The sequence below is a fragment of the Opisthocomus hoazin genome, chromosome 1 (genome assembly GCF_030867145.1).
Source record: "Opisthocomus hoazin isolate bOpiHoa1 chromosome 1, bOpiHoa1.hap1, whole genome shotgun sequence".
Taxonomy (NCBI): Eukaryota; Metazoa; Chordata; class Aves; order Opisthocomiformes; family Opisthocomidae; genus Opisthocomus; species Opisthocomus hoazin.
In genome coordinates this window covers 41,000,240-41,027,760 of record NC_134414.1, presented here as the reverse complement: position 1 = coordinate 41,027,760, position 27,521 = coordinate 41,000,240, and the positions used below count along the sequence as shown (strand labels likewise).

The window sequence follows — 27,521 nt, the reverse complement described above, 5'->3', positions numbered from 1 at the left end:
TACTTTGTAAATCAAAGTTGGTGGATGGAAGAGTCTTGTATTTGTTTTACCCAAATCCATCATATCGTTTGCTCAGTACATCATACAGCAACAGATATGTCATAGATTACTGGGTATTAAGATGAGAAAGGTTATGACAATCATTTGTACAGCAAAGGCAACTGACCTGTGTTCCTCTCTCTAGTTCATTAACTGAGGTTCACAGTGAGAATACTACTCTGATCTCTCAGAAAAGGGCATTACAGAACATTTGCATAGCCTCGCTCAACCTAAGAGAGGAAGTCTTGCAAAAGTGTTACCTAGCTCATCTTTAAATGAGTGTTTGAGATCAAGGCATTTAGAACATTTGAAACTTTTATGAGTACTCCTCTGACTAAAAGTGAAATGTATTAATTTCAAAGTTTAATACCAATAGAAGCTTCAATATTACCATTCAACAAGGACTTCATAAAAAGAATAAGACTGACTGCTACACTTCTCTTAAATTTAGAAGTACTTTTTCACTGAAGAAGGTACTCACAGCAGAAGAGTACAAAGGAAGTACTCCGTGGCTTAAATGTCGTAATGAATTTGTTAAACACACTGGAGTGGACATTGAACAAATGTAAATATGGCCTTACCCTTCACGAAAGTCTGTAATTCTACATATATTTTTAGTATTAGAAGTCCCACTATTAGAATGAACCTGAAATCAAATATCTCTGGGGTGTTGATAACAAATTTGGTCAATCAGAAGCTGTTAGAGAATAGATAAGTTAGTCTTTGAGCTATGCGAGTCTTCATCTAGGACCATGCACATGCTTGCATAAAACACAGAAGCTCCAAAAAGGAGAGGGAAAAATAAGTGGAAAAGAGCAAATGAAAGAGGAAAAAATATTCTGATTTTGTGTGGGCGTCATCTAGCCTTTTCCAGAATTTCCAGTTAGAAAGAGACAAGTCTACAAAGTCATACTGAGAAAAGGAAAGACACTCTCAATACAATTAAGTTGTTCTTGTAGCTTGCCTGGATAACAATTAATCAGATTACAGTGAAGAATGGGTATTGTGTGCAAGTCCTGACATACAACAGCAAGTTAGCATCTTCTCTGACCATGTTAGAGGTAAGCGAGTTGGAAGGGACAGAAGTTCTGGACATGAAGACTCTTAGGTGACGTCAGAACAAATAGCGCAGTCGGGCAGCTATTCACATTCTGAATAGAGAAAGAATGTGATAGGTGTTCTGTCCAGGGGAAAAACCTACAGAAGGAAGCAATGTCGAACAAAATATTTCACAGGTTGTGTCAGTTCTGGGGGTACTCCCAGGCTCCATCAGTTTCTCAGCAGAGACCTTCGCCAGCTTAGAAAGGAAATATTTCTCCATAATCTTTTTTTTCCATCATCTCATTGAGCTGATGTACTCATAAAAGTACATCATCCTCAATGGTATAGAAAACATTGGTGATGATGTCAGACAGCAGAAATTTGCTTGATGAACTTTCTGCACTTATCAGTCTAGACTGATTTTCATTCAGTTAAACAGAATGGATTTTAATTATCCTACAGACTCAAGCAAGATTATGGGAAGAAGATCAAAGGACAGTTCAGAAAAAATCTTGGTAAAAATTCTGATAATTTCTGCTCTTCCGTGAATGGATAATGCAGGATACTCAATTACAGGGACCATTCTTGTTTAGAAACTGAGAAAATAAATGTGCAAATTACTACAGACTCATTCTGAACATGAGGAAGAATTTCTTCCCTGTGAGGGTGACGGAGCACTGGAACAGGCTGCCCAGGGAGGTCGTGGAGTCTCTTTCTCTGGAGATATTCAAGACCCGCCTGGACAAGGTCCTCTACAACCTACTGTAGGTGACGCTGCTTCAGCAGGAGGGTTGGACTAGATGACCCACAGAGGTCCCTTCCAACCCCTACCATTCTGTGATTCTGTGATTCTGTGAATGCATTCAGTGGACAAACTCGTGAGTTAACAGTATTCATAGAGATTCTATAACACTGATATAGTTTTTATTCCTAAGACAGGTGCATGCAGGACTGCATCAGTTGTGATGCAAATGTATTTTTGTTGTGGCAATGAAGAAAGCAGTATTATATTCTTACGTTATATTTAGCATCCCTTTTTTTCCCTGAAAATACATTACTGTCCTTTTATACTAGTCATCTATATCCTAGACTGAAACTATGCTGTTCTACAGACAAGCCTGGTGAGCAATACAGGTCCTAAAGGAGTCTCAGACACCAGCGCTGAAGTTTCCTTTCACTCTCCATCCAAGGAGGTGCCTCTGTTTTTTCTTTTATTCTCAGGATCTGTGCTACTGTTAATGAGACAACGCCACATGCAGAAATGCCCCCTCTATGGGAGGCAGGTGTGAACAGCAAGCAAACGTGTTGAAAAAAAGATGCAGTGCACAGTGATGAAGCAAAAACTCAGCAACAAAGCTACGGAATTTGGAGATGTTCAGTCCCTTGGATATTTCTGGCAATGATATGAAAATGTAGATTTACGTTAGAGCAAGAAAACACAGACATCAAAAGCAAAAACAAAAAAAGAAGGAAAAAACCCTGGGAAAATCTAACAAAGACAACGATTTAAAAGTAACTACAGAAAAGTCCATAAGTCTACATTGTTTTACTGATGATAAGGTAAATATATGCAGGAATCACTATGAAAATTTAAAAAAAAAAATGCATCGTGCTGTCGTACTGCTTCCTTGTAGATATAATTTATGGTTTATGTATCATTTGGATACCTTTTCAAGAAATACAGATTATTGCTGTTATGCTTAAACCATACCAAACAAAACAATTATTCTGTTATTTAAACATAAAATGTGAATAATATATGCTACTTCAGGTGAAATAAACAGGTAACTTGACAGATGTATTCAAAACTATTTATCCTTGTAAGACTTCTAAGTAGGGCAATCTCAAACTGTCCAAACTAGTGATATGGTTTAAAGTCTCTGCAGTAGAAATGAAAAAAGAGAGGTAAACAAAACAAATATATCTAAACCCATTCTACCGAAAGAGTAGCAGTCATATGGAACAAGCTGCTTAGTAAGACATCTGATTCGGATAGCATAAGTAAGCTTAAGAGACAGCTAGATATTTTTACTCAGAAAGTGGCTTGAAATTCACAGCAAGAGGCTATATGGTTGAGATAACAAAAATGGGATGTGCTTCTTTTAACACAAGACTTACTGTCCTAATAAATTTTATAGGGTTGGATTTTTTTCCCACTTTCTTTCCATTAAGGTCAAGTGATGAGCTTTCATAAACATTTCATAAAAATTTCTAGTTTGCATTATATTTCCCACTTCTATGAATGTTTACAGTCACCGCCAGACAAAACGTGCTATCTGGAGATATTTTCCTTGAAATTAAATATTTTAATAGTAAACTTACTGAGGCTTTATCATCTACTGTTTTCATTATTTTAATGCAAATCACAAAATAAGCCTGGTTGCCTCAGATGCCATGCTCAAATCAGAAGATGTCTACAAAAGTTATTTTTTTGTAAAATTTCAAACTTGTCTGTTACTGGTAGAAGTACAATTTCTGTACTTCTCAGTTTTGATCTCAATATAGCCATTTAATTTTCAAGCTGTCTAGGGTAGTGTTGCTCAACACTGTAGTTAAATTATTGGTACCGCTAGCCTTATTACTGCCATGGGTAGAACTGGGCCCCTGCAATAATGTTTGGAATTACATACAGAGGATGTCATACTCCAACTTAACTAATTTTTAAATTACGAATCTCATGTCAAGATCCTGAATTCATAGTTAATCCTGATCATTTTTCAAAAATGTCAGAAGACCTAATAATTAGCACTGTTCTAATAGCAGAAGTTAAACTGTTTTAAATGTCTTTAAACAACAGTAGTGAAGCCTGAAACTTTGCTACAGAATAGTGAATTCCCATCACTGTACACAACACAGAATGATGACAGGACCACAACTTCTGATACTGCTTCAGGTGCTGCTGGAGACAATTGTTTTTAACAAGTTGTCCATCTCCTTTTCTCGGAAAACAATTTTTCTCTAAAGAAAAAGCAATCCTTTTTCTATCCTAATCACATACACAGTACTTCTCACCCTCCTTCAACTTGGCTTATGACTAGAGAAAGCGATTTTGCTTACCTTCTTTCAAAAGAGAAAAGTTACTTTGGACTAAGAACCCTAATCATACTAAGCTCAATGACAAGCGTTCATTGATTTAATTGGGAACACCACATTGCACCACTTTTGTTACTGCAATGATCTGTAACGCCGTAAGGTGCTCATTGCAGGTTCAGTTTTCATAATATGCCAAAGATTATTATAGCACACTTGAGATAGAAGAGTTCATACAAGTAAACAAATGGATATCATTACAATTGGTAATTATATCTGGGGGAAAGAACAAGAAAAAAAAAAAAAAGAAAGAAAAAGTAGTTTCTCTCTCTAACCTCATTTTTTTTTTTCTCAGTAAGAAAATTCACATAAACACCTGCTGCTGCAGTTCAGCGGCTGCCAGTACTTGACATTCACAGTTCAATATGTTTAACAAGAATGTGAGGAATTCATATGAGCCACTGGAATAAGTTGTTTCTTGATGAATAGGGCCCCTTATCTAGATTTAATGGTAAGTAGAAACCTCCATATAATTCTTTGCACTATAATGAAAAGAACCAAAAGGAATGGTTGGCTTCATCTGCTTACTGGACTTTTGATATTATGACCAGAATTGGGCTTGATGCTGCTGGACTTACTGCAATATTATGAACTCTAGCCATACAGTCCTTTTCAAAAAAAAGCACACATTCTTAATTTAAATAGTAAATCACTTTCCTAATGGGACTTTTAAAATTATAGAACTGTTTCATGGCTATACTTGATAGATAGAAATCCAGAGATTTTGTCTTTTTCTTATACAAAACAGAAAATTAGACACACACTCAAAGAGCTTCTTAAAAAAATTAAAGTCCAGTACTGCATCTTTATACAGATCAACATCCAATTATAAGCAGAGTGTTGCTGTAGTAAAAGACTGGGAGAAAATAATCTTTCTGGCATTTATTACTTGGAAAATAAGGTCATATATGAGGTCAACCTTCAAATACATACTAAATAAATTATACTGCAGCATTCTAAATATTCTCCACAGCAAAACATTACAATCTCAACATAATCAGAAAAATGAAGTTGAACATGTATTTCCTGATGACTGTGCTACAGATCAGACTAGGCTAAAAGGCAAAAAGCATAGGTCTAATTAATCAACAATAAAAAAAAAAGCTTATTAATATATATCTGCTTAATAACAAAAATAGTTTCCTATTAAGGCTGACTTGTTCAATAACCTTTTAACTGTCTTTAACACTGAATCATCTTCTCCACAACATAATAAATTTATAGTAAACATGCAAAACATTTAAAAAATAATTCAGTGGTGCACTTCTTTATTGCTCACATCTCAGAAGCAAAAGAAAAGCACACAATGCTGGTGTACTTTGTCTGATGCTTTAAAAAAAATAAAAGTGTCTCTTTTGAAATAAAAGACCTCATAATTAGATAAAACATGTCTGGAAAACAATGAATTGGACACAGAGTTTGAGTAAATAAACATGCTTATTTGTCAGAACGAATGCTTGCAGAGAGCACTGTCACTGTCCTAACATAAGTCATTTTAGCTGTTTCACAGACACTCATCTTTGGTACTTTCACCAACATGTGAATGAAATTATTCCAAAAATCAGATTGTATTACTATTGAAACTTCTCAAACTACTATTAATTGTGAAATCAACGTTACAAATAGGAAAATACATCCATGAAATGAAAATATTTTCTGAACCATTTTTACTCTTGTCTGATATCCCAAGCCTCTTTTCTTTTTCTCCAAACTACGTGAGGATTGTAAATGACTGGCGTTCTTTTATCTGTTGCAGTCATGTCTAATTTGAATTTCCAAATCATGTTTTGGCAGAAGGACTGTACATAATATATCACAGGCAAAGCCAATGGAGATAAAGTTGCGGTTTCATTTCATGTTCATTCTGAAAGACCCTGAGCGTTCTTTGCTCTGGGTTAGTTACAAGATTTACTGTTTCCTCTGACAGTATTATCAGTGGGCTATTCCACCCTGATAAACCACAATAGCAGCACTAATAGGTTTATAATGACAGCTTAAACATTACACTTTTGTAAGCATTGGAGGCTTCACTCACCTTGTTCAAGTGGCTGGCTTTTAGTTGAAGTAGTTTTCATCTTGAGTGCCTCCCTAACAGACATGTCACAGCAGGAGCCTTTGTTAGTGTCTTGGTCACTGTCAGCCTGATCACTGTCCCCATGCCCGCTGTCCCTCAAGCTGGCTCTTTCTGGATCCTTGAACGTGGAGCTACTGAAATACATATTTAAAAAAAAAAAAAAAGAAAAGAAAAGAAAAGAAAAGAAAAGAAAAGAAAAGAAAAGAAAAGAAAAGAAAAGAAAAGAAAAGAAAAGAAAAGAAAAGAAAAGAAAAGAAAAGAAAAGAAAAGAAAAGAAAAGAAAAGAAAAGAAAAGAAAAGAAAAGAAAAGAAAAGAAAAGAAAAGAAAAAAAAAAGAGAGGAAGAGCTGTATTTACTTGTTCTAAGTTAAATTGTACTCTCTGGCAAAGCAATTTTGACAAGAATGCAAATGGAGAAGCCGAGAAAGTTATTTAATAGGCCTTACCTTTGAACAAACTGCTGCCTGCTGCCCATGTAATTGGGCTCTGCGGGAAAATTGTCTGTCTGTGAAAGAGAAGGAAAAAAATACGTATAGTTGTACACTGGACAAATCTCCTGCAGAGCAACAAGATTTCCTAGAGGAGAAATGATTAATAATTCAAAAATTCCCTTAATCTTCAGATTTGTACATTTTAATTAAATTGGAAAACGCTGGCATGTAATTATGTGCTCAGAACAATTAAATGATTCCGGTCCACAAATTACCTGCTAAAGTAAACAATGAGGCTCCAATAAGTGGCATTCTCTGTTAGTAACCTGATAGATGACACTGTTTATGTTTTTTCATTAGTTGGATATTAAGACTGATGGTTATTGAAAATGAGAGAAAAAATTGCTTTTGCAGATTACAAAAGAGAATTATTCAATAATACTAATTTTTAATCATAATTACATCATCTATTGGATTCTGAAGTTCTTACTGCTGTAATATAATTTCACATATTGCTATATTACTCTTGAATTGAGAAAAATAAATAAAAAAAATCAAGAATATTTATGGCTCATTAGCTGTAGAGTTTCTTAAAAGCTACTGGAAAAGTGCAAGTACGAAAATATTTGTATTTTCTCTCTTTAATTTTCATCAGTATTAATAGCTATGTCAGAATAATGAGAATCACACATGCAAACAAGAACATTAAATGATTGTTGTAGACAAGTAGTTTTTAAAAGATACTTTCATTAAGTCTGTCATGAGTATATTTTTAGCAGCATGAGCTAAGTAACTGTAGAAGCAGAAGTATTTACAGCATCCAGACCAATGTGGAGTCCTGCCAAAGGGAACTGAATTCCCCTTGTATCATCAGCTGAAGTTCTTTTGGAGAAAGAGAGACTGTATCTTTCACAAAACTCCATATACTGTACATTCACACACGTCACCACTTCTTGCAGCTGACCTAGTGACAGAGCTTCTACTGTTTTCTACATCACTTCATATCACACCACTATGCTTCACAGAAGCTATGAGTTTTGCAACAACACCCAGTGCATCAGTATCGGTAACACAGGCAACACTCAACTAATGGAGCAGAAGGCCCAAGGTAAGGCTTAATGTTGCACAACAAGTGTTTACACAAGTGACTGGTCTCCTAGATATTTGTTTTTCCCTGCTACTCCGCACTCCATTGTTTTTTTAGCTTTGACTTGGTTTTATAGGTAGGTGGTAATTACAAATATTTGCTATGTCTTGTACAGTTGGAATACAGGATCTTCGAAAAAATGTATGAACTTACATCTGAAATTGAACAATCACTGAGTTTTCAACAGAAAATAGGTAGCCACATGCCGTTCTCAAGGTACATGTGAAATAGATGTGCTTGTATAGCGTGTATATCTTGTGTGATTTAGGGAAGGGACGGAAGATAAAGAATTATCTTCTAATCAGTATGTGTGAAGTCAGTTCACACTGTACTTGCTTCTGTTTCTGGTTAAACAGTTTAGTTCAAAAATTAGGACTATAACACACATCATATACACCTCTTGAAGCTGTTTCTAATGTAAGCTGTGGAGTACATGGCATCGTATATGTCATTACAAAAATAATCTGATGGTTTACCAGTGAATTTTCTTTTATGATAAACTATGACAGAATCAGTTTTTACTCGTGTTTCAAAAAAAAGTACAGAGCACCTATACTTATAATTTTAAATTAATTTTGTCATATCAAAATTGCACATAATTTGGAAATCTTGGTATTTATGTCCAACGAGAGACTTGTACTTTAGAAGCATAATTAAAAGATGGACTTATGAAAGATCTTAAATACTGCCTAAGAAATGTAAATAATACCCTGTATTACAGAAGGAGAATTGTGAAGATCTGAGACATCAAACCCAGCGCTGTGTCGCTGCGTTTCCAAGTCAGCATTTCAGAAGCTGATGGTTTCAGCTACAGGTATCCAAATATTTTAAAATCTGGCCACTTCAGTTAGAAAGCAGTTTAGTGCTTTGCACTTAAAAACTGACAAGATTCTGGTTTTAATATACGCAGTTAGAATAAAACCTTGTCTTAACTTTTAACATGTTTGAAGTTATAAAAACTAACATTCAAAACAAAACAGGAAGAAATGGAGGTGCAAAGATAAATATTTCACTATTCTTATATGTAATCTCTTGAATGTAGCACATCATAGTTTGGAAGCAGCCTTAATTCTGCCATTTATTCTTTTCTTGTTGCAAATTATGCGCTAGTATCTCTATTGTGTGCAGCAAATCCACCTCATATATATACACATATAATCATTATGACACTCACAGAGCCCGATACTTCTCCACTCAAGTAAACATTTGCAATTGCAGAACTCATGTCTGTTTTCTAATATCTTAACTGCAGGTACCCAGGAAAAATTACCTTTTGCTTCTACTTCAGTAAGAGATCTGCCTCCTCCTAAACACAGCTGCTACTAGAATCAACATACCAATTTTTCACGTTATCATCAGGCAAAATGCCTGATGTAAACTGTCTTTTCATCAGCTTTCTGTCATTAAAAAAAGTCAGACTTTTGCCATGGATTAATTATAGCACCTCCTTAAAGGTAGTGCTAAGAACTTATCTATAGGCTGGACCACAGTAAAAACAGCAATACATTCTGTTTCTTTTTTTTTCATAGCAAAAAAAGCATTTTGCACACCCTGGACTAGCCAAGATACACATTTCAAAAAAGAAATTAAGACCACATCTTAGCTGCCCTTCTAAAATTGGTGGCTGCTTCTAAGAAATTCTGTGTTTATCGTAATCATTAATGACATTTAACCCGATAATAATTTGACCAATTTTTTTTGACCATTGTATTTTGCAGCAATACAAACAGTTGGGTGACGTGTTACAGTGAGTTCACTGCTGCAAAAGAAGAAATATAAATACTTGATAACCATGTACAGCTACAGAGCTTTTCCTTCTGCTCTAAAAGCATTAGACCTTCTCCTATGAACTATGAAAATATCATGCTCGTGATGAGCTGTAACAGAGCACTCCAAATACAGGCAGCAGAGAGAGAACTGTTTCATAGATGATAATATCTATACAAAAGATGGGATAATAAACAAACATTTAATTTTAAAGCTAGGCAGTTTAGAGGAACCTTATAGAGGTAAGAATACAATTCACAAGGGATTATAGAGAGATGTGAATGTCTAACTCCCTTAAATAATTTTTTTTTTAATCCCAGCTGAAGTGAGAGGTCATATACTTAAAATTTTTATGCTTTAACATGTACGGAAGTGATATTACATGTTCCAGCTCATGCATTAATCATACCTTTTTACACTTCATAGCTGTAACTCTAAGAAATGAGTGTTACTTCAAAAATCTATCAACGGAAAATAAACTCTTTGTTCTTCTTTGGGTATACAGGCCTTTCTAGGAAATCAGAACCACCCTGCCTCTCTGTTTCCTTCCTGTCTTAATGTAGGTTTCAGTTCACCTGCAGACAACCAGCTAAAAGCTAGCCACCTACTCTAAGCTAATAGCTAAGATCTCTCTATAAGCACTAGAGTTGTAGAAGAAAATTCAACCCCTTCTGAGCATCTAGCTTTAGGTACTTACTGCTCCTGGAGATGACACTCTTCAATAACTACGGGGGAATCTAGATGACCAGCAAGAAGTTCAGTGTCATAGCTAAAGCTAAGTAAAATGTATCATTTCTGAAGTGAATTACATGGAATTACAATCTCCTGATAAAATACCAAAAATTTCTTGGACGTCAGCACCATTAGCCTCCTGAAGAACAGAATAAAACAAGGTCCACCTCCACCCCCACCACAAGAAAACCCCCAGAAATTATCCATCTTTAAAAGTCACTGGAGTTAAATAGTGAAGATATATTTTCTGTCTCTGTGATTCAAGGTTAAGGGCCAGAGTGGAACTCAGCTCCGCCATTTTAGTGATGTCTCAGAAAATTCACCTCCATCTCAAGTCTCCCCTAGCACCCCAGCTTAGCTACAGGGAAAAGGCTTTCCATATCTGCAGCCTGATTGGCCATGGCTGGTCATCAACAGGACAAGAACTGTTACAAACTAAACTCACAACATAACTTGGAGACTCACAGATGCAAACATGATTGGTGTAAAAGTGACTGGTGTGAAGGCGACCGGTGCAAGGTGATTGGTGCGAACTGATCACCTCAGATTGACTCGGATATAAAAAGATGCTTTTTGAGACTGTGGGTGTGCGCCCACCACCGACAGCTGAGGACCATCAATGGGGGACCGATGGGAGACCACGGGATCCAGGGTGGTGACTATCTTTCTTTTTTTTTTTTGGCACTAATGTCTCTGTCCCTTCTGTCTCTCCTCTCTGTTTTCTTCCTTCCTTCTTCCTCTCTTTTGTGTCACTTGCTAGACCGTGACCTTTAGAGTTGTAATAAATTAAATTGCGAGGTTTGTTGGTTTACCATTATCAGGCCTCAATTGTGCTTTGTCCAAACTCATGGACCGCAAATCTGTTTTGCTATCTGTCAGGATCTGGGAGGGAGTGCTCTGTCCGAAGGTTGGTAGAGTATCCCATTTGAACTACAGGCGGGCGCCGGGAGGGGCTGACTGCATTTGCATTCCAAGTCAGTGTTGCATGACTCTGTGTGAATGAAAAGTACAAACAAGTACAAAGCAAGTGCGAAGTTCGGATCCGTGGTTCTGCTCTCCCGCTAGGGAAGCAGCCGGAGACAAACAAAGCATAAGAACGGAGTGAACGTGGATTTTCAAAGAAGTATCACATTGTCGTTATTTGTGGAATTTCTATTTTTACTCCAAACCAAATACTGGAACCTGACAAGTATCAGTTAGGTCACCAACTACTAAAACACAAGTTCTTCAGTAGGAAGAAAATGCACTGGGACAAATAATTTCTAAAACAAAAGGAAAAGCAGAACTGTCCACAGCCCTGGTTAGATACTAGAGAATTAAAAAGCCTGTGATGTTACCCTAACTGTCCATAGCTCCTCTAGAGAAGAGTTCCTGTTTTTATGGGTCATTTTCACGATTAGTGGAACCAGTTCATTTCCAATGAGAGTATGCTGTTAAACCATTCAACAGATACACTTTTTCACAGCTGCTACAATGGCACCTTAAAAATACTTTCTTCCATCCTTCTGTCCTAATACATGACCCAAGAGTAAATCTGAAATTTCAGGAACACTGCCATTAATGCAATGTTGCAAAAAAATTCCTGAGGATTTCTGTACACATGTTTAATACAGCTTTTTCAGAAAGATGAAGCTCATAAAAAATGCCATTTTGAAAGAAATCAGAAAGCATATAAGCCTTTCAAAAGCTGCCAAAATTTAAAAAAGAAGTTTACTACCTTTCAGAAAATATCTTACAGTCTGATTATGCTACCTTTTTCATTGAGGAGTTGAGGAGGAGGAAAGTAAAAGAGCAGGCAAATTGAACCTGTGCAAAATACACTTTTACTCGTATGGGGTTTCAGATGTGACAATATAAATTCTGCAGTCTAGTAATGTGACTTGAAGAATCATTTACTGGCCACTGTTTGGATGGACAACATGTAAAATATTCTTCAAGTGCTGTCAACTGTCTGTGAAACCATTCAATCTATTACAGGTGTTAGGGCTTGCGTATAAGACACACAGGGGCTTAGATAAACTACAATTGTTGTGAAATATTGGTTTTATATGGCAAGTCTGCAACACTGAATTTTATATATTCAAAATAAAACTATTCATAAGTCTGAAAGTCGTTAAGGTTCTACTAATAAATTCTAGAATGGGTGTAATTTCCAAAAGTTTCATTTAGAGAAAGAAAAATGAAAAATTATGGCCAAGAACAGAGTGTCTGAAGCAAATTCCTGATGGGATCCATTAACCCTAAATAATCTCATAAATAAGAAAAAAAAAAGTGAATTCTTCATCACTGGAAACAGTTTGAACCAGCCTAGGCAAAGCAGTACGCAATGAATTATGGGGAGTATTTTTAGCAGTGGGCTACATTAATCTCTTTTCCTTTCTGTTTTTAATAAGTTCATGTTCACAATGCATATATGTTTACTTCTGTTGAAATGTTTTGATATTTATATAGATAAAAAGGAATTCCACTGCGGTTTTGCACATATATATGTGTTTTCATAAAAAGTCAGGATTAACATTACAGCCCCATATTACTCAATCAGATTTTAGGGATTCTACTGTTGCTCAGTAACAAAACTGTAGAAGACTTCACAAGGCTTCTGCTTTCACAAATTCCTATAAAAAGCAGACTGTCTGTGAAAAATTAGAGATTCCTAACTATTTTCTTTATTTTAATTTTAATTAAAATCTTTGTTATACCACGTTTCTGAAGACTTCTAGTATTCTTTGGTGTATTCCATAACGTTTGAATAAAATTAGAGAAAAACAAAATAAAATGTTTTCAATTCAACAGGTCTCTTTCCTAAAAAAAAAAAAAAAATCTTAAAATCAACACGGCTACAAAGAAAAAGACAGGGAAAGTGAGAGAGAGAAAGAGGGGAGGAGAGAGAGAGGAATGTAAAATTTAAGTATTCTTGACAAACTATGCCCAGAAATAATTGTCATATTAGGGAAAGATGTATTCCAAAATGTAAAAAAAAGGACTTAAATATTAATCAGATTGATGAATATTAGGCTACTAGAATATTCATAATTTTTTCTCAGAATTACAAGAACAAGTATCACATTTTCAGAAAGGATTCAATACAACTCCATTTTCTGTAGGTGTTCATACCTGTAACTGTAATAAAGCAAAAAGTCTTTGCAGACTCCAACTTCTTTTTAATTAAACATTAAATGCAAAAAATGAAATGAAGCGTCTCTTCTCGTTATCAGACTGCCGCTTGGCATCATCTTCTGTGTCTTTTCTTGAAAAGCTTAATTCCAAGTATTTACCCTTCCCCCATGAAACAAAGATCATATATAATGGCAATCATTTTTCAAGACAAAGGAATTGTATTCTCCCAAATCTAGCTTTGAAAGAGCAGACAATTGTCGTCATTTTATTAGGAGCAGTTTGTGTTCAACATAGTACAATTTTTCACAAAGACTCCACAATACAAGACTGCCAGTGATTGTATCTACTTAGCCTGAAGTAGTAGTTTCTGATTTCACCAGACTTCCTTCATTAACAAAATGTATTAGCCCAACATAAAAACAATCCCCCAAACTGGGTGTAAATTTCTAATAAGTTATTCTACCTTTTTGAGGGACAAAATTAAATAGGCTGTTTTACCAAATCTTGTCTTAACATGTGCTCCTCATTCTCATTTTTTAAAATTGTTTTTGAGACATAATTTCTATGGCATGTACATATTTGAGAAGTTTCACACTTGCTGCAAAATGTGTATTTTGCTGTTACAAGACCTACAGTATGTTTATGCAAATTTCTGACATATGTAATGGTCTTCAAAAGCACATTAAAAACACAGGGCAACAAAAATAGTCAGATCCACAAGGCAATATAATTCACCAGGCTGCTGTACTTCTATTGAACAGTGTTGGTGGCTCATGTTTTCTCTTTCTTTTGAATGAGAAAAGCAAAACTGTGGGGGAAAGAGGTGCTCAGTTGTCCAGTCAAATCCACAGAGTAACTTCTGAAAAGTGAAACTCTGGGGACAGAGACTACCATACTTTCCTGTAAGTGAAGGAATGCAGATTCTCCCTGTATTAATGCCTGGTCTATGTGCTATTTTCTCTTAGCAAATACCATATTTGTTACCAAAAAAGATTATTATTGTTTTATTGCTTAAGCATTCATACTAAGGTATTGCAGAGGTTTCAGTTGTGTTTGTACTACTGACTCCATGAAAATAATAATTTCTTAATTTTTTACAGGAGTTTATTCTGCAATGCAGAAGACACAAAAACAGACAGAAACCTAGACTGTAGGGATTTAATACAGTGCAAGGATTAGAAGTCACAGGGCTCATTCAAGCTTCCTCTCACCTCACTGATGGTTGCACCAAGCCTGAAGACTGAAGAAGCTAAATATGTTACTACAGAGAAACATACTTTTAAGCAATCCTGGTAAAAAAAATAGACTTGACAGACGCTTGAAAGATAGGGTGAGAGCAGAGCCTGGTCAGATTTTCTGATATGAAATAAAAGATCAAAGCCTTTCAGGAACAAGTTTACCTCTTCTTTGGCAGAGGAGTCAGCTTAACAAAAGCATTCAATTACTCTGCCAGAGCAGATGCAGGGTATGTGTTTAAGGGCAGACTTCTCTATTTAAGAAAGATGGGACTGGAAAAGTGTGGAAGCTGAATCAAAAATTTCCTTCTGCTGAAAACAGAATCATGAAGATATTCCAGATCAAACTCAAATTGCTATTTCTTTCTCAGTGGTTTCAGGTTTCTGAGTCTCATTTTATTTTGCACTGGAAAAACATGAAATGCAAGCATATAATGAAATTAACACAGTCTGGGAAGAGAATGTGGAAAGTTGTCAGATGGGACTAGGAAAAAGTGATTGTAATATGAGCTCTTAAGATAAACTACTTTTTGAAGAAGGTGCAAGATCAGAACATAGGAAGAGGTGCCAAACATCACACCACATAAAGAGCTTGAGCTGGAAGTACAATAGCTCTGCTTCTGCTGTCACAGCATCAATAAATAAACATAATGAAATTCATGACACGTTATTGCATTGCTCTGTATTGCCTCTATTCATTTAAAAATGATGAACATGTTTAAAATAACTCACTACCTGTCAAACGCCTGTAAGCAGTGCAGTCAGACTGGTGTTTTAAGAAGCATTTGTGAAGATCTTACAAGAGAGCTTGATACAACTTATCAAAGTAAAGATGGAAGTACGAGAAAACAGAACAATAACTACTTCACCTGAATCTGCTAGTACAGTTGTATCCAATATATTTACACTGTTCACCAAAGATATATATACTTATCGAAGCTACTCTGTCAATAAAAACCACATTCAGAACATTTTGAAAGCTATTCCCTGTCAATTAAGTTGCATATACATTCTATTGCTTCAGTTTTCCTGTCAATTCAACATACAATTCAATATTAACAGTACTGGCTTGTCAATAAGGCAAATCCGAATCCTATTAATGGAGTTATACTGCCACTATAATCGGCTTCCTATTTATCGAGCTCCCCAGTATTTGGGAAAGCTGTGAAATGGGATTATAAGGTTAGGTTACATACATCTGTCTCTCTATTACATAAATATTTCAGGAATTGTATCCTGTTGTGTAAAGAAACACGTGTCATCAATTTTTTCCATTACATAAACTTCAGATCACAGAATTGTATAATTGTTTACCGTTGCTGAGAAAACATTAAATCATCCTCATTCATTACATTGTTTCCTGCTTGTTTTAAGTAACACTGTTACTTTATAAGACAGTCTACTTGGGTGTCACACATATAGAAGTGCTAAGAGATGTATGCACTCCACCCCACCTGCACAAGATAATATCTGCTCCAGAAAATAAAAGGAAGAGATAAAACACATTTTAAGAACAAAATAAGAAGCACTCCACAATTTCAATGCTTATTTAGCCCTTGTACTGTGCTGTATAATCTTGGTGGAACTGAAGTTTGTAAGTATAATTCTAGTGTAAAAGAAACTCCTGGAAATAATTAATAAGAGGTAGTAGTTCGTGCATAAAAAAAACAGTAGAAGTTCAGCAAGCCTTCTATTTAACAGAAGCCTTAATGAAGTTGAATATTAGTTGCTTTTAACCACATTCAATATTAAGTAACTACTTTGACTGGATTAGCAGAATATACAACAGACCATTAAACCTGATTATATTAAAAAAAATTTTGCTTAAAAAAAAAGAAGAAAGAAAAAGGTAATTGCATTAAAATGCACTGGGCATTCTCTTGCCAAATTAACTCTCTAGGTCTAACTTCAAAATATGGATTCAAAAAAACATGGTCCAAAATGACAGTTAAAGGTCAATGAATCAAGTTGCCAATTATAATTTCTCGTAGCAGATGGGTGCAATGAAACCTAATGATTGAATTTTAAACGCTTTAATGCATCTTTTATGTCTCCCACCATATTGAGTCTACCTTAGTATTCCTAACAGATATTACATTTACAGCATAACACACTCAACTACAACTAGCTAAGTAGAACGAAATCTGCACTTTTCGCAATATCTATCTTATTTTAAGAATATCATACTGTGAACTCAAAATAGTAATACATTTGTGAGTGTATGATAGCATCAGGGATTTTTTTGATTTTTCATGCCAATCTACATGTTAAATATGAAGTCTGGAAATTAAGACATTAAAATTAGAAGAAAACTTAAAAAATAGTGCCTTGAAATTTAAGGATATGATCAAAGTATTTTTAAAATTTCAGAAATATTTTCCCCTGCTTGTGTTTAGAACCCTTTTTTCTGTACAGAAATAACCTCATCTTTTCTTTCTTTCTTTTATGCACACAGACTCTACAGTGCAATTGTGAGCTCCTGGCATTTTATTTTCAATTTTGAGACGTATCTGAGAGCTCTTACTCAGCAGGAATTCCCAGTGAAGCCAGTAAGTGTTGTAGAATATGTCCTATTCTTACCACTGCTGTTTTCCCATTTCTAAGACCAACATATCACAAATGTTTTCTGAACAGATAAAAGCTTATAAACATTGCAGTACTATATGGTGAAGAAAGAGATCAAATTATGGCCTTTTAACACTGACAAATTGCTTCTTACTCACAATATTTAGTAAGGGGAAACAGACACACTGGATATTTTAAATCTGTTAAGTTTGTGTTAACATCTATCCACTGTGTTTACCTTCTTCTGCTCAACCCATACTTTCACTAAAGGCAACAATAAAACTCCCACAAGCCATGACCTGAGGTCTGCTGAAATCAATGGATGTTTTCAAATTGATTTCAATCGCCCTTGGATCAGTCTGCTTACTTCAATTATGGGATAAGCGAGTCTTTACGTAGTGTGCTACATTCCCACAGATACATATGTTCTATGATGAAGAAATCAGCAAAGGAACAGGAAGAAGACTACAATAGTGATAGAAAACGAGAAGAAACTCTTAAATGTCATATTCCTTTACCCCAGCATATGGTCTTCTCTATGGACGGCATTTAAACATTACAACTAAATTTGTCATGGTAGTGACAGTGAAAGGTGATTAGCTAGGCAGCAAACACTGTGTGTGGCACAAGACTCTGGTTCTATGTTTCTTCCATACAGAGTGAAAAAAAACAGCAACAAGGATAAAGCAGGACTTGATTCTGAAGCCACACTGCCTGAACAGAAAACACACATGAAGAGGAACTCTGAAGCTTTCTTCCTAGGTGACGATCAGAAGAACAGAGGTAAATCTAGATCACCTGCTTTCTTTTAAAGCTGCAAACTTATCCCCTTCCTCTTCCTAAAATCCTTCCTCAGAAAAGCAATGAGTCACTGAAATACCTTAGGAACTAGAAAGAAAATCACAGATGTTAAAACTTACAATATTACCTTCTGTCTAATTTCTTATTTCAGCCATGAAATATTCTAATATTTGTTCTATTCTATCTATTCTAATAAATTCATCTATTCATCTAATAAATTCATCTATTCTAATAAATGTTGTTTATTTCAACATTTTGGTAAAAATCCCCAGCAAGGTATTCTATAAACATTTTGCAACAGGATACAAAGCCCTACTTTCACACAAATACCTTGGAATAATTATTTCCTCTTAGCACTAGAAAAAGACACACCATGAAATATGCTGCCAAAATAATGGCTAAATACATGACAGAACAGTAGATCATCAAACTTTACAGCCTCACATGCCTATGCAAGGAGATTTTCAACTGTAAAATGGTGATGAGCTGATTTATTATTTGTGACATAAGATAAATAATTTAGGCTTGCACAAATTTAGCAAGAGGTTCTGTCCCTAAATATATTTTAAAGTCATAACAGTCAAGTGCCTAGGATGAGGTACCTCATAAAATGGGAAGTTTGATTGAATACACCATGAATACAGTAGCAGTGGTCAAGCAAACTTGGACAGAAAAAATAAGGCCTTTCGACTGTACGGCTCTGTGTAACCATCCACAACTATCACTTCAGTGTTAACCTACTGCAATGTGTTCAGACAGGACAAGCAAAAAAATAGTTACTTTCTCAATAGGATCACCTCATCTAGAATACAAAATTCACTCATCTAGGGATCTCCACAGGTAATGTATAAACTTCTAGGTATTTAACGGTTGACTTTGACTTGTAAATTCTTAACAGCCTAGGAAAAAAAAGTTCTGGATTACCCCTCTCATTACAGCTTGCCATATTGAGAGCCTGAAATCAGATTTTTCTGTTAAAATAAGGAAAATCTACATAAGAAATGTTTTCTGCAAGGACTCTAGGATTAGGAAAAAACTTTCAGTTCCAAACCAGTATTGGCTTGTCAACATCTAGGACACTGCTGCAAGTTTCACCAGGGTTAGAGAGACTGAACATGAAGGCTAATATTTGACTGAGGGGCTACTTAGAATACAGTGATTAAAATATGGGTTTGTCTCTATATCTAACTAGCAGGGTGCTTACCCAGAACGTGAGCACTTTTTTCAAAGAGAATGCACGCAACAGCAATGGAAGAATGTATATGTATTTTAATTTTTTTATTAATTTTTTTTGGTTGTCGATTTTCAAAGAATATAGTTCATGCAACCTTCTCTAAATAATGTTCACACTGCAAAAGTCCTCAAGCCAATATCCAGAAGAGTGTGAGAGGAAGTCCCTTTCTAAATGGGAAAAAATCCAAAAACACAACAGGTACAACACAAGAAATTCCAAAAAAAACTCATGCAAGAGTTAAAAAATAACTGGTTAAAATGATTCATACTCTTTTTCCTGAATATTCAAACCAGATAATGTGTAACACAGACTAATGCTGCTCCCTGCAGGTGCATCAAGAGCCCACATGAAGCCACACCAACTTCCAGCTTCATTGGAATTCAACATGGAGTTAGTTGCTTAACAGCAGAGACTAATCTCCAGGAGCAAAGCCTTTGCCTGCAATTCTTCTACACGTATGCCCTCAAAACCTGTTTTCAGGTAGAAAAGCTCATTAGGAGATGAATTAGATTATTTCCATGGTAAGTTATTCATTCATGTAATTCCAAGACCATCTTAACTTACTGATGCTTCTTTCTAAATAAACACACCATTGTGCAACTGGGAATAAAACAAAGCTGCACAATAGTAAGAGACAACTACATAGCCTGCAGTTCACAATCAACTTTATTAATGTCACTTTAAATTCCTAAGAGTGAGTAAACTTGGGTTTGTTGGTTGTTTTTGTTTAAATCTTCTCAGGCACAAAGTAACACAATACAAACCGCTCTTCTAAAACACGCTAAGACCAAGAGCAAACTTACTCACTTACTGTGAAAATAGAATTCGGACCTTACTCCTAGGACCTTGTGTATCAAAATTCAGCATAGAGACTTTCTAAGGTAATGGTCTAGAGCCTATTCCTGAAGAAATACAGTAGGATTGTTGCTTTCACCTTAACCACAACATAATAAACAGCACCAATATAATGATAACCCAAGACACCAGCAACCTTAAGAATGTGCAAGGAAAAGCCAGATACTGGCAGGAATTAATCTGCCATTTTCACACATCTGCCCAAGGGAGGTATTGTAATTGCAAAAATTTACTTTTAGACTGCTGAGACTCATAGTAATTATGTTTCTTTTTAATAGAAATAGCCACAGGTAGTAACAAATTGGGTTTTGAGATGGGGAACCGGGCATGCATTCTAACCCAAATTACTATGTAATTTTCTTTATTATAAAACACTATAGAAAACCTATGTCTTAAAATTTAAATCAGAACAAAACCTTTCCTTCAAATAAACTCTTTTCCTCCCACGGCTATTCAACATGTATGCTTATTTCTTCATTTACTAGTATCAGCAAGACCAGTAAGACTGCAAGCAATTTGTCTAAAGATTCTTGCCAATACTAACCAAAATTCCTGAAGCTTACAATTGCTTAATGAAAATACTTTCTCTTGCTTTACTTTCCAGCAAGTAAAATAGACTAACAAGTAGGTCAAAATCTGGAAATCAAGAAAATCTTTCCTAAGGTTTATTTTTCCAGTATCAGGGGATGAAGAAAAGAGTGTGGGTGGTCTACATATATTTTAAATTAACTGAAATTAAAGTTTTCTTCAAAATTCTGGAAGCCTGTTTGAAACAAATGAGCACACGAAAATACTTAAAATTAGTTATTTCACACTTGAAGGAATTATTATTACATTACCATCACATTATTGCAATAATGAGACGTACACTGCTGGGAAATATCATATCTATGGAGACCAATGAATAAATAATAAAATAACTTTATCCGGTTACTTCTGCCCCTCGCAATACTGTATTCTGTTAGGCCTGAAAAGAAGCCACTGGTGGTTTAAACGGACAAAATACACTTACAGATCTAGACAAAATTAGGACAATGCATTGAAAGAAATAACAGAAAACTCCCCTCTTTTTCACCCCATGGCTACAAAGCTGACTGATACTTTCCTTGCCCCGGAGCTGCAAGATGCAAATTAGCATGGGGTTTTTAATACCTAACACAGTTGAAGGAAGCAAATGAGTGCTGATTATTCTCACTTGTCACTTGACTTATACCGTCCTTTCATCATTACTCTCAATCCTGAAGTTTGATAGCGGGATACACAGTTTTGAGCAAGATGTATAACTTCCACCGCGAAGTGGAAAATGAAGTCCTTCCTTATCTATACTCTTGCCTCGGGAAAAAAATGACAACAGCATTTGTCTCTAAACTTGATGCTTTCAAGGTTGTAGAAAAAGGTGTGGATTGACAGCATCTTCCAAAACACTGTTGTGTACAGATCATACACAATACATAAAAAAAATGGATGCACCTTGGTTGTTAATAATGTCTTTTATCCAGTTAGATAGTTCATATGAATCCATGCTGCTCTCTTATCTATGTATCTCCACATATGCATTCATGCACAGTGTTCTACTATCTGACATATAGTCTAGAAATCTAAATAGTGTCTAAGGCTTCATGGCTGCCATATTTAAAAGGCTTTTAAATTCATTATTTCCCAAGCACTCTAAATTCCACTATATTCTTATTGTCATTTGATCCACTGAAATGATGAAGAGATCAGAAAAGAACACACTTGGTACTTTACAGCTGTGGCTGGATAATCTTGCTCATGATCATCAAAGCAGGATTGTTTTTATGATCTTCAAATCTGCATATCAAATTACGCAAGTCTATGCAAAAAAGCAAAAAATATCAAATGTTCAGACATCAGGACTATCTCAGCAGAGTACTAGAGAATGCAGTTGGAGGCTGAGTGAAATGAACAGCTTTTGCAGCTTTGCAGTGTTTTTAAAGCAAAGGAGAGAAGCAACAGGGAGCAGTTCAGCTAACACAGACTAACAGATTCTAAGCTGAATTCTGCACATGCTTACGCACATCAGCAATTTCATTCCTGTAAGCAATCTATTTAATTCAGTGGTACTATTGACCTAAATTAAAATATTCACTTAATAAGTGTTTCATGGATCATGCCTTGAAAGACATAATGCTAACACAACGATACATATATAAGTTAGTTTCCATAGGTCTCGAAATTACTTATGCCCTGGTTGTGGGCATGATTCTGCTCTTCCTGGATTTGTGGGAAAGAAGTCTCTTCCTCAGTACTGGTAGGAACAAAGTCCAAGTGCTGAATCTGAGGTCCGTTATTAAAACATTATTCTTTTTTTTTTGGCCACCTTTAAAATTTTTTAGAATTTCAATATTTTCTGTAAAAATTAATGAAAATTTATTTAACCCACTTCAGCTCACCTTATTTTAAACTGAGTTGTAGTTAAACAATCTTAACCATAAGTGGTTGCTTAGCAATCAGCAACGAACGAGACGACAGAAACGTAGTAAGTAAAGAAACTGACTGACATGTTCTGCGTTTGAGTCATGGCATTCATTAAAAACAGCAGAATAACACCAACAGAAGTTTGAAACAAAATTCTATTAATAAAAGAATACATATAACTGTCTTTAAGGACAAATCATGCATTTAAAAGCTGCAAATTGTGATTCACATGTCTGCGCTTTATAAAAAACTTTCACTATTATTAAAAATACATTAAAATCCTTCAAATTTTGATGAAGCCATTATTTACCTTTTGTTTTTAATTCAATTGTCAAGTGTGCTTCGAATGATTTTAAAAACAGTATAGATCTACAAAGGAAGCAAGAGTTTGTAGCTTTGAAGACTTGAAATTGATTTTTAATGCACCAGCTTTCAAACACTACAAAGGCTGCTCTCTGCTGATAAAGACAGTAAACAAGAAATTGTCCTTTAAATGTTCCCTTTAATGTTTTTCTTTAATTAAAAATCAATCAAAACACATTGCCACATTAAAAATTTTAAAATTAAGACATTAAAAAATGTTTAAGGTTTTTGACACACGACACATTCAAACTATAATGAAAACTTCTGATGCTACTTTTGTTTATTTGTCGTAATTTAGACATTCTTTGCATGGTAAACATAGTAAATCAAGAAATAAAAACACATAACAGTGGTTTATCACTGACCACAGCTATTTTTATTGAGTAGAAATGTTAAAAATATGATGAAATTAAACTAGATGTTATAAAAGTACTGGAGTAAAACTCTTTTTGAATACCTTTAGGTTATTTTAATATATTGCTTTCCTCTAATCAGACCAAAGCCAATTTATGTAGATTAGTTCACATCCAGAGTCTCATTTATCCAACCTGTATTTATCCTTTGATCACAAAGCTTGTTAACTTAAATGGTCTTTTATTGTTATGATTCGTTTTCCCATAATTATGCAGTTTAAGTGCCTGATTTTTTTTTAATAAATATATGCAAACGCGCCAATCATATTCAGCAGTGTTATGCTGGATGCTCAATGAACTGTAAGAGCCATTTCGATACAATAAAAGTGCCTGGAACTGTTCCAGGGCAAGGACTGCAAATACCAGTAATCATAGTGTCACTAGAACTAGTACAGGCAAATACAAGCATGTCACATATATCAATAGATGGTCTGAAACACTGCCTGAAACTAATTTCGCACGTCTATCACCGCAAGATCTTACAATACATCGATCAGAGGTCCCACCCACACAGCTGAAATTATGCATTTGTATCTTGTAACAAGACTTTTCCTTTCCCATTTTAGAGTCTTCCTTTGGCGCGCCATGGAGACTACAGCACACAGCCACCCAGCAGGGAACCGCATGCAATTAGAAACTTTTCTATTATGGGTAAAACTATTCTGCGAACCAGAGGTACTCTGCTCTGATACATACGTCACAAAGCCAGTAGAAAGGTCCATGGCTAAAATAAGATACTGTTCATTTGAAAGATTTTAGTTGCCTAGATTGCTTATAACATACAAAATTGAAAATAGATTAGCATGGGGCTGATTGTCTTGAGGGCTGTAAGAGGAGATACCCCTCACTGCACAGAAGTGAGATGCAAATTGACCTTTATGCTGTCTCTCTGTACAAGTAACACTAATAACTGGCTGAAACTATGCAGTTACATCTTTATATGTAGAAGAACTCCTCAATTTCAGGACAAGTCTCTAGACGAAGAAGGGAGCTATCTTCTCATCTCAAGTAAGTGAGATGAATTGATCTTCTGCTATCCTTTCTGTACAGGTGACACCACTAACTAGTGAAAGCAATTCAGCAGAAGAAAGAGATGGTTCTTGTGTGACCTTAATAAGCAGGAACCGTATCAGCAGCCTTTGGGACTTAGCTAGAAAATATATGACTGCTCAAGCAGGTTATTTAAAGCACTGTCTAATATCCTAATTAACAGGGACATTCATATGAATTTTCTTGTTCTTGAATGTAGTACTTAATACTGGGTATTTTATCTAAAATGCCTAATAATTTATCTATTTTTTTCTTCCTTATAGGATTTACAGCAATTAATCCAGAATCTGCTCCTGTTAAAAAAAGAAATGTCTACAGCAGACTAAAACACAAAGGTTGCACTAAAAAGAGCATGACAAATATATTACTAGGGCTTAAAACATGCCCTGGCCAAGATTTATGGCAGGCTATACATTAATCCATTTCATCTCATCATATCAGCAAAAGTAGCAAAAACTAGTGAATCTCCTTGTTGCCTTCTTAAAAACATAACAAATGAAACACCTAAACTCAAGAAACTCTTCCCCAAAACCCCTTTTTCATTCTCTTCCTAGTACCTTTTACCTTTTTTTTTTTTCTATTTAGGTAAGAGCCTTCAGTCCCTTGAGAGTTTCACTTGTTTCCTATATTTTTGAACCCTTTAGTATTAATTTCACCACTTCTCTTCTTACAGCTGAAGTAGAGATACAATTGAAAGTATAATGCTCTCAGGCTATCTGCTGCAAAAAATTTGTCCCAACTGCTCTACTCTGACCTTGTGACTTCAAAGGATTGCTTCTGTACTTTTAAAGATAAAAACAGAGCTGTGTTTCTGCTCCGGTCAACAAATCATTGTTTAAGTTCCTTTCACAGAAAATTCTTACCTGTTGGAATATACTAGTACTAGTGTCAAAATGTCTTTTCTTTATACGTGCAGATACTTCTCAGTCTTGAAGAGGTATCTCAAGACCTCTGCCATGCGTCTTATATTTCTACCTCAGAAAGAAAACAACCCATATTACATACACTTTTTATATGTAGAATTAATGTCTCACGTAGTGAAACCTAAAATAAATTTGACAAGGCATTTTAAGTTTTGTAGAAACATCGAAATCAAAATAAATCAAGTAGGATCTTGAAAAATGTATATGTGCATATTACCCAGCATCTTGATGTTTCCTGAGGAGGAAGGTAGTGAAAAAGAAGAAAAAACGATGGAGAAAAAAAAGAAAAAAAAAACTTTTTTTTTTTTTTTCATTTGAAAACAAATTCCTAACAAATGTACAGCCAAATGTTGTGACTTGGGAAGAAATTATTTTTTTAATTACATTTTTGCCTTATTAGAAAAGCCAGGTGTATCTCTGCTTTCTTAAAACCAAGTGATATTTGTGGATATTTCACAAGCATCTAATGTTTCCATGTAACAGTAACTGCTGAATTTAAAGAATAATGTTATATTATGCACACTTTCAAAAAACTATGAAAGCATATGAAAATATATGTCCAGCAATATGTTCAGTGGAGTCCTTAATTTCTTCTTTCAGCTGCACACCTGATTATGTTACAGTTCACGTCATAGTTACATAATCTTCTGAATATCAGTTTCCTTAATTGCTTGTAAGGAAACTATAAGAAAATTTCTCAAAAAGATGAAATCTAACAATAAAGGGCCAATCATAGTATTCTTAGCTGCACTCTGTAAGGCTCTTTTAGTCACAATTTACTCTAGAACCACTGAAATCATTGATGAAGTCAAAATTATGCTATTGACTGAAATATGAGTAAGAACAGGTATTTTGATCAATGTGAGTAAGGATAACAGAAACCTGACCAAATCTATTGTTAAAATGTAACTCCTGAAAAGATCAGTCATCGAAATTGCACTGGTAATCACAAATTTGTGTGGATTTTTCCATTTAAGATTAGGTAGTGACAGTGAGCACCAAGATGAGGAGAGCTCAGACAGCCTTAAGAATCATTACGAGCTGTGATCCAATAAATCCTGCATGACTTGCTTCATGTCTTTTATTTTAACTGCACTAACTTTCTTCAACTCTTATACTTTATAAAACAGCAAGTTCTACAGAGATATTATTATTCTTAATTTATTGGTTAATGAGAATTTCTGTTCTGGCAATATCATTTTCTTTCTGATAATATCAGTATTCTACCTGACTTAAATTGTCTTTTTCTCTATTATTTTTATTGTTCTGTACTACAGCCTTTAATCTTTGAAATCTCTTTAGATCTCATATGGACCTATATATCAGGAATGATCCTTTTGAAATAATATTGCTATAAACAATACTGGCAAGGAGCTTAAGATCAAGACCAGAGCAGATGTAACACAAAACAGGAGCCCAATTCTGCTTTCTCTGCTTATTTCAGCAGCCAGGGTGGATGCCACAGTGAGCAGTATGTTGCCAGATCCGGTCCTAAAATATATGTCCTTTGTGTCACAGTACCTTAATGGAAAATGAAATAATCCTTCATAAAAATATAGAAAAGATCCTGTCCTGAAATTCTTACACAGCTGACCCTGGTATTGACTTAATTTAATATGTAAAACTAAAGCTACAGTACAACGTGATGCAAAATCATACTAACTGCAGACTGTATTTACACAATGCAAACATTCACAGGAGTTATTTTGCAAGATACCTAACCTTGTAAAACACAGTAAAATGTACCACAGTGCATCTTAGTCAAGTGGTTCTGAAGTTTCATCTGATGACAATTTAGTATCCTTAGATATAGCCTAGAATACGCAGCAGTGAAAATTTGGGAATTACAGAGTTCGAACCTGCAAACTTGCAAAGGTGTAGAACTGCCCCAGTATCCTCTTGGTGCAAAATGTTAACTTCTACTAGCTCTACCGAGAGAGAATAATATTCCTCATTTGTAGTAGAAGATACAGAAATAAAAAATGAATACCTCTGTTTTCAGACAGGAATTTAAATCACCGAGAATGAATGCAACTTCTGTGAGGAAATCTGCTTCTCCATATACTGCAGCAGCTGCAGACTTCTTTTTTCAACCTTGAATTTTCTGAGCTGAAGTTTCTCAAAGTAAAGCATGGAATAGTATATCTAAAGACAGAGCAGCACTAATATAGCTTATGTTTTTTATTTCCCCTGAAGACTCTGTCTT

The 27,521-nt window shown here is 35.1% G+C and overlaps 1 protein-coding gene across 1 annotated transcript in view; it reads right to left on the bottom strand.

The window, feature by feature from the left end:
- Positions 1-27,521, bottom strand: part of PCDH17 (protocadherin 17) — a 94,852-nt gene that overhangs the window by 60,061 nt on the left and 7,270 nt on the right. The window contains exons 2-3 of the mRNA XM_009933659.2: positions 6,690-6,748; positions 6,206-6,378 (exon numbers count right to left, since the gene is read on the bottom strand). Of these exons, the coding sequence (XP_009931961.2) occupies positions 6,206-6,378; positions 6,690-6,748 (232 nt within the window). The remainder of the gene's footprint in view (positions 1-6,205; positions 6,379-6,689; positions 6,749-27,521) is intronic.